General features: G+C 43.9%; 1 protein-coding gene across 1 annotated transcript in view; it reads right to left on the reverse strand.

Moving 5' to 3' along the window:
* The window catches only part of Suclg2 (succinate-CoA ligase GDP-forming subunit beta), a 259,745-nt gene that overhangs the window by 12,474 nt on the left and 232,960 nt on the right, over positions 1–14,311 (reverse strand). Inside the window, exon 10 of the mRNA XM_051154952.1 lies at positions 13,089–13,209. Coding sequence (XP_051010909.1) covers positions 13,089–13,209 — 121 coding nt within the window. The remainder of the gene's footprint in view (positions 1–13,088; positions 13,210–14,311) is intronic.

A 14,311-nucleotide genomic window follows, 5' to 3' on the forward strand; every position in this document is an offset into this window, starting at 1 on the left:
ACAGAGGACTGATATCCAGCATACATAAAGAACCTGCTGAGAACAGAACCAGAGCCCAAACTCCCACTGCCAAAGTACTGCTTCCTTCTTTGAGATGGCCCAAGTCTCAGGCTGAACTCTGCCTAACAGCCAATAGTGGTCACACACAAGGTCTTAGGAGTGTTAGTCACCAGAGTGCAGGATGTTGCAGCGACTACAAATCATACAGCACACATTTACTGAGTTCAGTAGATTACTGGAAAATCCATTTGTGTCTTTGCCATGGCATTATGATACTGTTACTTGCTTGTGTGGGGGAGAGAATGTAGTATGTCAGTTCACATGTTTATGCCCATGCATGTGCATGTTCTGTACCCATGCAAGAGACAGGGCTAGGCCAAGTGTCTTCCTCTATTACTCTCCATATTATTTTCTGAGACAGGGTCTTTCACAGAACCTGTAGCTCACCAATTGCTTAGACTGGCTGGTCACCAAGATACAGTGGCTCATACTGTCTCTGTCCCAGTGCTGAGATTACAGGCACATGCTGCCACGCTGCACTTTTGATTGGGTGCTGAGGGTCCATCCTCATGCTTGGCTTGCAAGCACTTCACTCACTGAGCCGTCTTACCAGGTCAATGAATACTGTCACGTTTTCATTTCCATATCAGAGACGAGGAAGTTGAGATTTCGCACCTGGCTTTATATCCCAAGTAGCTGAATGATTTGAGAAAGTCACTGACCATTTGAAGCTTGAGATTCTTCATTGTTGGGTGAGGATTTTATCTACATGCCACGTACCTCCTACATTCTATAAAAATTGAAATTAAGGCTGATACAAGGTGGGCTGTGGAGCTGTATCACAGCCATTTTAAGAAGACACATGTGGTGTGGGCAGGATGTTTGTCTAAGGGAAAGCTGGGGGAGGAACCAGCTTTAGTAGCAGAAGACACTGATCAAGGGGCATTATTTTGATCATAAAAAATCAAGACTCAGGATCAAGCCTAATGTATGTTCACTGAGAGCTAATCCTAGGTGCACATGCTTCTGCTTTCAATTATGTTACCCCTCAAAAAAGCAGCATAAATATTAATGCAAGCCATGTTCAACTGCAATATTAAATTAGAATGCCAAGAGCCCTCTGACAAGTGAAACCAGGCTGCAGTATTATAACCTACTCCCATCAGCTATAGGCACAGGAAAGACCTTCTGTTATTCTGTAAAGTTTCATTCCTCTTTGAGAAGTCATACAGTGTGCTGTGGTCATATGCATGCCCGCCTGCCACCTCCTCTCACAGCTGTCCTTTCCATCCACCTAACTTTTTGTCTTCTCTTCATCACTCAAGTCCAGTATGTGGTGCCTGAATATTCTCGGATGTGTGGCCTCACATTAGAATGTGTTGCTTTTCCCGTCAGCTTTCAGTGGCCAACCGCTCCTTGGCTAGGGGTGGGCTTCATGCTCCTCTGCCCTGCCTGTGCTGGGATTTGGTCTGTCATTACCTTGTTCAGGTCTTGTGCATGCAGTAGCACAGATCTTTTGAAGAGATCTTAAAATCTTCAAGATCTTTCCTTTAACACCTTCCTTGAGTCTTCCTATGGCTTTCAATCCTTATGCCCTCTATCTTATAGATAACATAAAGTAATTGTGACCGTGCCAGATATCAGTGTAAAACGCTGACTGTGAACCCAACTCTTCTTTGCTATGGCTTGGTTACAGAAAGCAACACCCCAAAGCCAAAGACTCATGAACCAAAAGATTTATTATGACCCAGGTAGAGCCACTGCCTCCTACACTGTCCAGAGCTACTTCAATACTTCCATGGGGAGCTGAGTAACTGCAGCACCCATAGATGGCTGCAAACTGAAGAGCTGGCTCTTCACAGGGAAGCTTATAATTAAGACACCCATCCTCATGTTTGATGGACTACAAAAAAGTAAGAAATGAACTCACTTGGTTCTTTCCCAGTTTGCAGCCCCGCTTACTTCCTGTTCCCAACAGAGTAGAATGCTGTACTTCTAGCAGGGAAATCCCCTGTATGATTTCACTTACTAATGGCAAATGGTTGACTCAAAAGCCCCCACTGTTGCTTTTGACATTTGTAGTCATGATTATGGAACTGTGTCCTTCTGAATTCCAATGCATCAGGATTTTATTGGCACAACATTTCCAGCAGCATCGCCAATAAGTAGAAGGAGGCATGGGGTCAAAGCTGCCTGTCCTGCCTGCTCTAACACACTGTCATGGAGGCTATCTGGAGAGATGAGGAATAGTCTCCAGGCCGTGCTCTCTGGAAAGGTCTTATTGGCAGGGTGGGCCTGTCATCTGTGAAACCAGGGACTGAATCTCCCTGCAGGTCTCCTTCCTGCCGGCCGGTTAGTATAACTTATCGTGCCCCATGAAGAAACTGAGGCATGAAGACATGAATTGATGGTCCCACAGATACTATCCAGAAGGCAGATGGAGCATCAGCATTAGATAAGCTGGTTCTAGCACCTACCAGGCTCTAACCACTCTTCCTTAAAACTCTCCACCTACAGCTGTAGCTCAGACAAATTGTGTCCGGCGCTTGTTCTTGAAAAGCTCACCCTCTGCCTAGACTGACATGCTCTGACCAGAGCCGACCGCTCCAGGGGCAGAACAGTCTGTGATGTGCACCAAGGTGCAGGATTAAGGAGCATGTTACCCCCTATCTCTTCCTCACTCACCAGTGTTTCTGCCTTGAGAGTGGAGGGCATCTGACTGGAGGCATGGAGGATGGCGGCTCAAAGAGACAAGTGTCTCCCCCAGGGCAAGCCAGTTAGTTCATCTACTGCTCCTTGGGCCTCTGCTCTAGAGGGGGCAGGACTGTTGAAGTCAAGCAGTGCCTGAGGGCAGGTCAGAAAAACTGACTAAACCTCAAGTTCCAAGTAAAGAAGATTCACAATGGGATGCAAGGCGTATACTTAAACATCTCTTTGATCAGCAATAAAGTTAATATTTTGGTCCTCATTGTGATCTGAACTCTGCTGGGGAGCAACTTGCTGGGTTCCCTCAAAGCCCCTGGCATATGGGCCTAGCCAGATAGGTGCAGATCAACAAAAACCGTGGTTCTGAGGTAAGCTAGGTAGACTGGCACCTGTGGGATCTGGGCTTCTTTGGAAGGAAAGAGACCAAGCTGGCCTCGCCAAATGGCCACTAGGGCAGAGGTGCCAAGAAAGAGCATTAAGGATAAAGAACAGGGGCTGGAGAGATGGCTCAGTGGTTAAGAGCACTGTCTGTTCTTCTAAAGGTCCTAAGTTCAATTCCCAGCAACCACATGACCATAACCATCTATAATGAGATCTGGTGCCCTCTTTTGGTGTGAAGGTGTACATGGGGGCAGAGTATTGTGTAAATAATAACAAAATAAATCTTTTTTAAAAAGATAAAGAACAGAGATGCCCTGCTCAGAAGGCTTAGGCCTTATCATAAACCTCCTTTGTATGACAATGGCCAGAGAGGATGAGTCTGTCACCTGTGCCTCAATCCCTCAACCCCTCTCACTTCCCACCCCCCTTTCCCCACATTGGGACAGTGCATAATGCCAGGGTTATCATTTTTTTTTTTTTTTTAGAGAAGACTTAGCTTACACTTATGGGATGCTGCAGATACCCAAATGGCATAAATGCTGGTTATGCGCATTATCTAGAGGCGAAATGAGGGAAACTTGACTGCCTAAGAGAGTAGATTAATGCAGATTGAAAAGTTCCATCCACAGCAGCTGCTCCTGTTCTGAGGCATGCCCCAGGCTAGCACCTGCAAGGTTGGTCTACAGCTCAGGAGCAGAATGGTTTAAGTGTTACTATATGCTTATCCATTCAGACACTGTGAAGCTCGAAGCTTGAGTCTCTCCAGTGCCACAGGTGGTTTAAGCTGTGAACACTAAAAGGAGGGTCACTGGGGGAAAAGGCTGGGCGATAGTTATTAAAGGGAGGGGAGGGGAGGGGAGGGACATCAAGGCAATGAAACTGGTCCCAGGCAGGCCATGTCCATGAAGAACGCTGGGGGAGGGGAGAGATGAAAGAGGGATTAGGACTCCAGTGAGGTAGGGAGCAATACAAGGTATAGAATGTAAAGAAAATGGGAACCTGGAGAATGGCTTGAGGAGAATGAGAACCCAACACTGGAGGAAGAGGGGCCGCTGATGTGAACAGTGGATGCCTTTAGTATCCAAAGGAGCCAGCAGGAGAGATAAAGACACACTCAGGCAGGCTGAGGATGACACTTGCTAGGCCCAGCACAAGACAACAGGGCTCAAGGAAGAAGAGAAAAATGAAAATGCAACTTGGTACAAAGCACCCAATGGGAAAAAGCACGCAAGAGGTCACTGAAACACTGGTACAAGGCAGAAGCCAGGGATGTCATCAGCCACAGCAGAGGAACCTGTCTCTGCCATGCACTACTGTCACTCTGCCCAGCAGGGTCCTCCCAGCAAAGGGGTGTTGTCCTCTTTACCCCAGCCGTTAGCAAAAGACACAGGATCTATATTCTGTACTAAGCTGTTAGTTAGCCACAGTCTGCCTCTTAGACTGTCTTAGGGGGGAACGAAGGCAAAGCTACTTCTCTTATTTATCATGTGGGCATAGGATCTGGTACGGCAGCAGACTTGCAGAAGGGATGGCCACCAAGCAAACAGACACAGATGAAAGCTTGGAGGCTCCTTCTTGCTGCTTTGAAGTTCACAGATCTCTTTTCCTTCTCAGCAGACTACAGCACTCTTCGTGCTCACATTGACAAGCGTGTCTGATCTGCACTTCTGCAGTGGCTGTCTAGCATGTGAGCAGTATTATGGATGAGGGTGAGGGTACTCACTGCCCTGCAGCAGGGAAAAACCGATGCCTCACAGACTAAGCAAGAGTCTCAGGGTGCCTTACTCTCCCCTTTAGAGACTCGGGAAATACTACTGAGACTGCAAGGTGTTGGGGATGGATGAAGTCTGAAGCAAAAGCTGACTCTTGGTTAGAGTTTCTACTGCTGCGACAAAGCACCAGGACCAAAAAGCTAGCTGGGGGAGAAAGGGTTTATTTGGTTTACACTTCCAGATCATAGTCCATCACTGAAGGAAGTCAGGACAGGAGCTCAAATGGGGCAGGAACCTAGAAGCAGGAAATGATGCAGAGGCCTGGAGGGGTGCTGCTTACTGGCTTGCTCCTCAGGGCTTGCTCAGTCTGCTTTCTCATAGAACCCAGGACCACCAGCCGGGGGTGGTGGTGGGGGCAGCCCAGCCCCCATTGATCACTAATTGAGAAAATGCCTTACAGCTGGATCTTATGGATCCAGGCATTTCTTCAACTGAGGCTCCTTCCTCTCTGATGACTCTAGCTGTGTCCTGTTGACATTAAACCAGCCAGCACACCTGTGTTGTACATAATAGCCATGCCGAGTTTCTGGGGATAGCAGGTGCCCTCCAGCTGAGTGCCCACCCCATCCCAGCTTTTCTGTATGTGTCTGTTGATTCTTCATTCCCCTGCCACACCAGTCAGGTTTCTAGGACCAAGTGGTAGAGATTTGGCAGAAAGGGTAACAACAAAGGGGATAGGATTCTGGCTATTGAAGAGCTTGGGTGAAAGAAATACAAAGTGTTTGCATGGCTGAGGCAAATCTTTTGGTGCAGGGTGGATGAATCGAATGGAAAGAGCTGGCTACTCGAGATGAGATCCGATCTATAAACTTTCTGGGCTTATAATCATTATTATTAGTTGTTATTAATGAGCTCAGTTCAGAATCATAATGTGCACCTGAGCAAATTCTTCTTCAGGTAGCTAAGGGATGTAGGGATGTGCTGTGGACTTAAATGGGACAATAACAAGGAAGAATGCAATTTATAAAAGAAAAAAGACACTGAAGATGTAAGCAGATCTGAATGCAAGAGAACTATAAAAATGTATACAGAATCCAAGCCTTTGCTGGAACACATCTGTTAACGCCCAATACAACTATCAATCATTACATGTACATTTTTCAGTAGTAACACAAACCATGGTGAACAGGTGAATTTGATGCCTATGTACAATGCAGCAAGTGAAGAGCTCATTCAGAAAGCTTACTCTTTATCCAGGTAGGAATAACTATTTACAAAGGCTCAGCCTCTCTTTGGTACGTGGCTGTTCAATTACCAGAAGTCTTTTACAGTGAAATGATCCTGTGTCTTGATTGGGTGAGACATTTCACGCACTCGTTTGCTGAGTAAGGCAAGTGAATGCATGGAATTATGATGTTACTGTTTTCAAAGAGAACACAAGTAAACGCAGCTTATGATCAGAATGCAGCAGAGAACAATGACTTGGGCCACAAAATTCCGCCAAAGCAAGCCTGGCTCAATGGACAAAAACTTGTGTTTTGGGCACATTTCCAGTGCACTGTGTATAGGCCAGAGGTGTCATGACAGGGATGTAAATACGTGAAATACAGACAAGGGGGCTGGGTCTTCCACACAGACAAAAAGCAAACAAGCAAGCTGTTTTCTTTTTTTACAGGCCACCTGGCTTTGGAAACACTTGTCTGCCATGATTACTAGAATTCTCACAGTTGTTCAGAGTAGATAGCCATGCGCTGGAGTGTCAGAGCTCCTGGCAGCAGGGACTGCTGGCTACAGCCATGCGCCTGGAACAGTAGTCCTCGGACTTCCTCTATTTTCTTGTGTTTCTTCTTCCTGCTCTTCCACCTTTCCCTTTGCTCTTCCCATAGCAGATTCTGTGTAGCCTCTGCCTGAGGCTCTAGCCAGTGCTGCAGGCTCTGCTAAGGGCTTCATTCCGCACCCTGCTCTTATGCAGACTGCTGCCCAGCCCCCCTCCCTCCAGGTTGGCCTTCTCACCCATGCAGGGCCTGGGCTTTAGTGCCACCTCCAGGGATGTATGCTGACTTTCTTCTAATAACTCCCTCTTCCTCCTTGTCAATCATTCAGATCTTATCCTTCCAGGTTTAACTTGGAAAGTTCCCATTTACAGTACATTTGGGGCTGGGCATGGCATTCATGTCCATAATCCTAGCACTCTGGAGGTAAAGGCAGGAAGATCAGGTGTTAAATGTCATCTTGGTTATATAGATAGTCTCAAAAAAACCAAATAACCCGATTGAGAAATGGGGCTTGGATCTAAACAGAGAATTCTCAACAGAGGAATATCAAATGCCTGAGAAACACTTAAAGAAATGCTCAACCTCCTTAGTCATCAGGGAAATGCAATTCAAAACAACTCTGAGATTCCATCTTACACCCATCAGAATGGCTAAGATCAAAAATTCAAGCGACACCACATGCTGGTGAGGGTGTGGAGAGAGAGGAACACTCCTTCACTGCTGGTGGGAATGCAAACTAGTACAGCCACTTTGGAAATCTATCTGGTGCTATCTCAGAAAACTGGGAATAGGGCTTCCTCAAGACCCAGCTATTCCACTCCTTGGAATATACCCCAGAAGATGCTCCAGCACACAACAAGAAAATTTGCTCAACCATGTTCATAGCAGCCTTATTCTTAATAGCCAGAACATGGAAACAGCCTAAGTGTCCATCAGTAGAAGAATGGATGAAGAAACTGTGGTCCATATACACTACGGAATACTACTCAGCTATTAAAAACAAGGAATTCCCGAAATTTGTGGATAAATGGATTGAGCTAGAAATGATCATAATGAGTGAGTTAACCCAGAAGCAGGAAGACTCAAATGGTATATACTCACTTATATCTGCATAATAGCCCAAGGGGCATGTCCCACGAAAGCCTTCACTTACCAGGAAACTGGGACAGAGGGGAGGACATCCTATTGGGACTCTAGATGAGAGAAGCTTGGGAGAATAGCAAAGTAGAAGGATCCAGAGGGTCCTAGAAACCTACAAGTAGAACATTATGATAGGCAGATTTGGGCCCAGGGGTCCCGCTCAAATTAAGGCACCAGCCAAGGACAATATAGGCAGTAAACTTTAAGCCCCTACCCAGATCTACCCAATGGTCAGAACATTCTCCACAGTTGAGTGGAGAGTGGGATATGACTTTCTCACGTACTCTGGTGACTCATATTTGACCATGTCCCCTGGAGGGGGAGACTTTGTGGCACTCAGAGGAAGGATAGCAGGTTACCAAGAAGAGACTTGATACCCTATGAGCATATACAGGGGGAGGAAGTCCCCCTCAGGAACAGTCATAGGGGAGGGGATAAGGGGAAAATGGGAGGGAGGGAAGAATGAGAGGATACAAGGGATGGGATAACCATTGAGATGTAACAAGAATAAATTAATAAAATAAATAAATAAATAAATAAAAAATTTCAAACCCCTACCCAGATCTAGCCAATGGACAGGACATTCTCCACAGTTGAGTGGAGAGTGGGGTATGACTTTCACATGAACTCTGGTGTCTCATATTTGACCACGTCCCCTGGAGGGGGAGACTTGGTGGCACTCAGAGGAAGGATAGCAGGCTACCAAGAAGAGACTTGATACCCTATGAGCATATACAGGGGGAGGAAGTCTCCCTCAGTCACAGTCATAGGGAAGGGGAGTAAGGGGAAAAATGGGAGGGAGGGAGGAATGGGAAGATACAAGGGATGGGATAACCATTGAGATGTAACAAGAATAAATTAATAAAATAAAATATATAAAAAAACAAAACAAAACAAAACAAAACAAAAAACTCCCAAAACCCAAAACCCAAATCAAACAAACAACCCAGTCTCAAAATACAAAACAGATTGTTTGTGTTTTAGATAAAAAATTAAGTTAAAATTGAAAATTACTTTTGAAAGTCACACTTCTAAACTTCCTAATTACAGTAGTCAATGAGTAAAAAAAAGGGATGACAGACACATTGACACACAGGTAAGCCTGGCAGTGGTGGTGCATGCCTTTGATCACAGCAACAGGGCAGCAACTAGGCAGGTGGATCTCTATGAGTTTTAAGACAGACTCTTCTACAGAGTGAGTTCTAGGACAACAAAGACTACACAGAGAAACCTGTTCTTGAAAAACAAAAACAAAAACAAAACAAACAAACAAACAAAGCACAAGGCTTTTCATAAAGCCAGAATGAAATCTGTTTTTGCCATAAGAAACAGGGCTGAGGTGCACATAGCTTCATTGGATCTAAACATTATCTAACGCCTGCATGTTTTAAACATCCCATGGTATGCACAGCTGTTGTTTTTACAGGGGTCTGTGCCTCCTTAGCTAACATAGTGCTGGCTCAGTTTGAATTTAGCTTTGTTATGAGGCCTTCCTGGCTTGTACTTTCTCCAAATTCTACATTTTGTTATCTATGGTCAGAGCTCAGAGTCAGAGGGCAATTCCTTATGTTCCCTGTGTTTACTGTGTGTGAGCACAGTTTGGGGAGGGGTGGGTCCTGTCTTGGTGTTGGGCTGCTTGTCTCTTAGGTACAGCACATCTCTAGGTTCTGCTAACTTGGTGTGAGAACCTACATCTACCCAAGAGCACTGATCATACAAGATGCCAATTTGTGTAGCGAAGTAGAGAAGACCTGTTAGGACTCCAGAAATACCAATTCTTCCCTCTTGGTACAAGGTGCTTATGGCCGAAGAGAGGCCATAGAGTATAGTAAGGGCAGCGGGAAAGGTCACTGACGACAGCCTCAGCCTTGTCAGTTTGGGAAGACAGTGTTTGCTCTGAGCCTCTTGAGTCATCACTTTCAGTTTTCCAGGATGCAGAGATTTTGATGCCATCAGTGTTTCCAAATTTTCAGTGATCCAGGTCAGGGCTGTCTGGGGCCCCAAGACCATTGCTGAAAAGATAGGAAGGGGCCTATGAAGCAAACCCTCATTATTGATTGGTGTCTTGCCTTATCCTATCATTTTTGTTTCATTTCTCATGTTAACTTTCTCCTCATTCCCCTTGATGTTTACAGTTCTATGACCTGTGTATGGCATTTCTTACTAACTAATTAACTAATAACAAACATAGGCACAGACTTTAGAAGATTACTTACTTAAAAGATGCAAATATGATTGCCTAACAAGCTTAGAAATTTCAAAGCTTTTTTCTGTTATCTTGAACAGACTTCTAATACAAACATCAGAGACTGTTTAGGGAGATAATCTTGGCTGTGTTGTTTTGCATATTTCTACATATGTAGCTCCCAGGTATCATGGATCAGTGGATACTTCTGGAATACTAAGCATAATGCAAAGGTAAGAGAAGGCTATCTGTCAATTTGTACATGTATGAACATGTATGTTCATGTGTGCTCAGATGGAAGTGAGTGTGTGTCCACATGTGGGCTCCTGTGTGTGCATGCAGGTGGAGGCCAGAGGGAAACCTTGGCTGTTGTTCCACAGGTCCTGTTGGCCTTACTTTGTGAGGCAGAGTTTCTCATTGGCCTGGAACTCATGAAGTCAGGTAGGTTGGCTGGTCGGGGTTTCTCCTGCCTTTACCTCCTCAGTGCTGGAATTATTAATGCATACTATAATACTTGCCTTTTTAAAAAAAATGTGGGTCCACAGGATCAAACACAAGTTTGTGTGAATACCGACTTAGCTATTACTCTAACTTATTTTCAGTTTTTTAAGAAAAGCCAAAAGGAAGTAATTTCTTTTCTAGAAACATACAGATAATAATTATGTACAAAATCATACTTATGGGCCCAGCGAGGATTGTTAGAAGAAAGCAAATCCACTGCAGGAATATTTCTAATTATTTCCAAGTGTCAGATACTAATATGATTTGCTTAGAGAGACCTATTCTCCCCTTGTGAACACAAGCTCATAAGTTTGCTTTTACAACATGAGGTCAGGGGTCATTTTGAATGTAAAAACCAGTTTGACATCAACATTTTAATCAGAATTATAGCCAATGCTGAAGACCTCATTAACGCCTTGGTCAGCTTTCTGTATTGTAGTATCGCCAATCACTGGCTTGTACTAGTTTTACAGAAATCAATTATGCTGCCTCTGTACTTCTGTGGAGTGTTCTACTGTCCACACTAGACTTCGCTGCCTAGAGCTTCTGCTATCCTACTTTCTCTCTGTGATCATTATTTCTCCCAAGGCTAGGCTGCTCTGCCTTAGGTCACCAGCAGACAGTTTCAGGCGAGGAAAAAGCAGTGTTACAGAAAGAGAGGCGAGATAAAGAAGACAGAAAAGCAGGCTGCAGCTCTTCTGGACTCTGCATCAGGGGACAAGATACACAGTGCTGTCAAACTACCCGCAGACTTCATCTCTAGGAGAAGACCAGCAGCACAGAGCCTGGGGAACCCGCCTGTCCCTAAGGTGATGCTGAAGAAATCTTTTCACAACTAGAATGCAGTGACAATGTGGATGCCTTTTCAGGAGTTTTCATATTAAAATGTTTTTCAAGTATGGGAAGGTTCTCTGTGCTAGATTGACTGTCACGTAGTGTTAGTAACAAGTGACAGTAAAGACTGGGTTGCCTTTGGTGGTGATGAGGTTGCCACTGTAGTCATGTAATGGTCAGTGAAGCTGCCTGTGCATTAGCATGGAAAGAAGGCAAGAGTCACAGGGAACCAGCGGTCACAAATGCCGCCACCACCAGAGAAGCCGTGCTTAAGGTGATGGAGGGTAGAAAGAATATTAATTTTATTAACCCTCGGCCCTTCAACACCTTTTGATGTCCTACTCAATCGCACAAGACATTTACAGAAAGGCACCTCTGACCTGGGTCTCAGGCTAAGCTATTCAGTTCACTATGGCGGCTGTCTCTATGGAGAAGTGTCCCTACGCTCAAGTATGGGCCTGTGTCATTCCCATCCTCATAGACTGCCGTCAACACACTAGGGCTATTCAGAGTTGGTTATTTGGAGATATTTCCTCAAATATGAGTGAAGGGAATGTATTGTCACTTCAAGGAAAACTTGAAGATAAAATTTATATTTTACTGAAAATCCAAACTCTTGAACACTTGCATCTGCCACTGTGAACTTGATTGACTGCTTCCCAAAACTTTAAAAGTTGTCCCAATAGGGGGGTGTTGATAGTAACAAACACAGACTTTAGGGTTTCCATATTTTGAAATGTGTCAACCTTTATAAGCATAACTGAAATTTAAAAAAATCATCAGAACACAAGGTTATGCACTGTGCACGAGTGAAATCAAATGAGTGTGAGACACACCAAGGGACTGAAAATAACAAAGCACACTTTTCCTGTTTCACACTGCAGCACCTGTGGTAAGGAGACTGGCTGAGGCTTGCACTGTAGCACCAGGAAAGAAAACCTAGAGCTCCAGGAGAGATGACTAAACACCCTATCCAGGTGCAGTGCCAAGCACTTGGAATCCTACCTACTATTTGGGAGGCTGAAGCGGGGGTGGGGGGGGGATTTTGAATCCTAGATTAGATTGAGTCACATAGCAAGGTCAAGACCAGCCTGGACCATATTAGGAGAGTCAATTTCAAAAAAAATAAAAAACAAAACAAAACAAAAAACCCAAAAGCTAGAAAAACAAAGAATTCTCTCCTATGTCCAAATATCTGTCTCTCAGGTCAAACATTCTTCATATAATTTGAGATACAATCTTACAGAAGCTAATAGAGAAGTACATTAAACTAGACAGTGAGCCACTATCACCAGTCTTATTAAAGATTTAAAAACTATGCTTACAAAGATAATATATATAGAAATATACACATATATATGTATATCATCTTCCTTTTGATCTGTGGTTTCCCTTCCCACAGTATCAGTTGCTTGCAGTCATCCAATTATGAAAATATTGTCTTGTCTCTTTTGAGAGAAAAACCAAATTCACTTAAGTTCACTATAATGGTGCAATATTCTATTTTATTTCTAGCTATTTTAATTTCTTTCTGTGCCTACTTTATAACCTGATCCTATCAGGCTTGTATGTCTGAGAAAATGGATACATATGTTGAGTATCGATACTGTGCATTCTGTAATACAAGAGCTTTCGCTCTGGGATCAGCCTGGAAAATCGGGACAATGCTAAGCCCAGTGTCTGCAAAGTTGCAGCTGCCCTTGCTGGCTGCAGGGCAGGAAGAGTCCTACAACGCTGCATCTGCTGCATCTTATTTAATACAGTTTTTGTCATTGGAGGGAGTGTGTGAGTCTAGATCTTTCTGGGCACATGGCGGTGGAAGGGTTACTAGTGCTGGAAATCCCCACGACTCACCTTCGAGCCGGACTACCAGTGGCACCTTGAGTTCTAGCTCCCTGCACGCTTTGGTGATTCCATTGGCGATGATGGCACAGTTGACGATCCCACCAAAGATATTGACGAGAATGGCTTCCACCTGCAATCCCAAACACGAAGATCCCATCAGATTGTGGGCAGCCAGCAGCCTCAAGCCAACTGCTAAGTAACAGAGATCATTACATTAGCCTTCTTGACTTCTGCCAGTTCTTACAGAGAAAGAAGTACTAAAAACAACAACACTGTCATGAAAATTAAGCTCCAGCAATGAATAAATAATAATATATGACATTATTAACCCATATTACCAGCTAGTCTTATGAGCTGAGACAGATCCCAAAGTGAATCAAATTTTTGCTCATTTCTCTATTTATTATATGCTGCCCTCTGGGTTTCTTAAATAATGCTATTTGGAACTGGCTTAAACACTCTTCCCTTCCACCTCTCCCTCCAGAGACAGTGTCACAGGCAAAAGTAGGCGGAGTGAGTTCAAGGCCAGCCTGGTCTACAAAGCAAGTCAAGGACAGCCAAAGCTACCCAGAGAAACCCTTTCTCAAACCCCACATCCCCAGATCAAATAAAAAGCTTAAGTTACAAATTCACGCATTTATTTTTCTTTTCTTTTTGATGTGTACTTAACCTTTGTTCTAGGGCCTATAACAACAGTTTAAAAGTTGGGACTTAGTATGTGCTGGTTGCATTAATATGTAATGCAACCTTGTCATGCTTCTTAATAGCCTTTTAATCTGCTTAAGGCATAGTCTCAAAATCCAGACATCATTTAACTATATTAGCAACAACCCTTTTGCTTTAAAAAAAAAAAAAAAAAAAAAAAAAAAAAGATAAAGAGATAAAAACATTTAAAAAAGAGCCAAGTCACTAGCAGGAATTTTTCAGAAATGTAAATTTAAACCCATCATGTTCCCCTGTTTGTACAGATTCCACATGCAGAGGCACGTGGGGTGAAAAGAATATTGTACTTGTCTTAACTTGATAAATAGGTATAAGAAAATCTGGTATAATTAACACAAAGAACAAGATAATGAAGAGAATTCATTACGTAGATTAATTGATAACACCCACAGAAAATAGTTATTCATCAAGCGCGAGGCATCAAAATTCCAACAACGCAGTGGCAATTAAACTATGCTACACTAATTGCCAAGCATGTATCTATATGCTGCACGCCATTTCAGGTCCTA

Source organism: Acomys russatus, chromosome 13, assembly GCF_903995435.1.
Source record: "Acomys russatus chromosome 13, mAcoRus1.1, whole genome shotgun sequence".
Taxonomy (NCBI): Eukaryota; Metazoa; Chordata; class Mammalia; order Rodentia; family Muridae; genus Acomys; species Acomys russatus.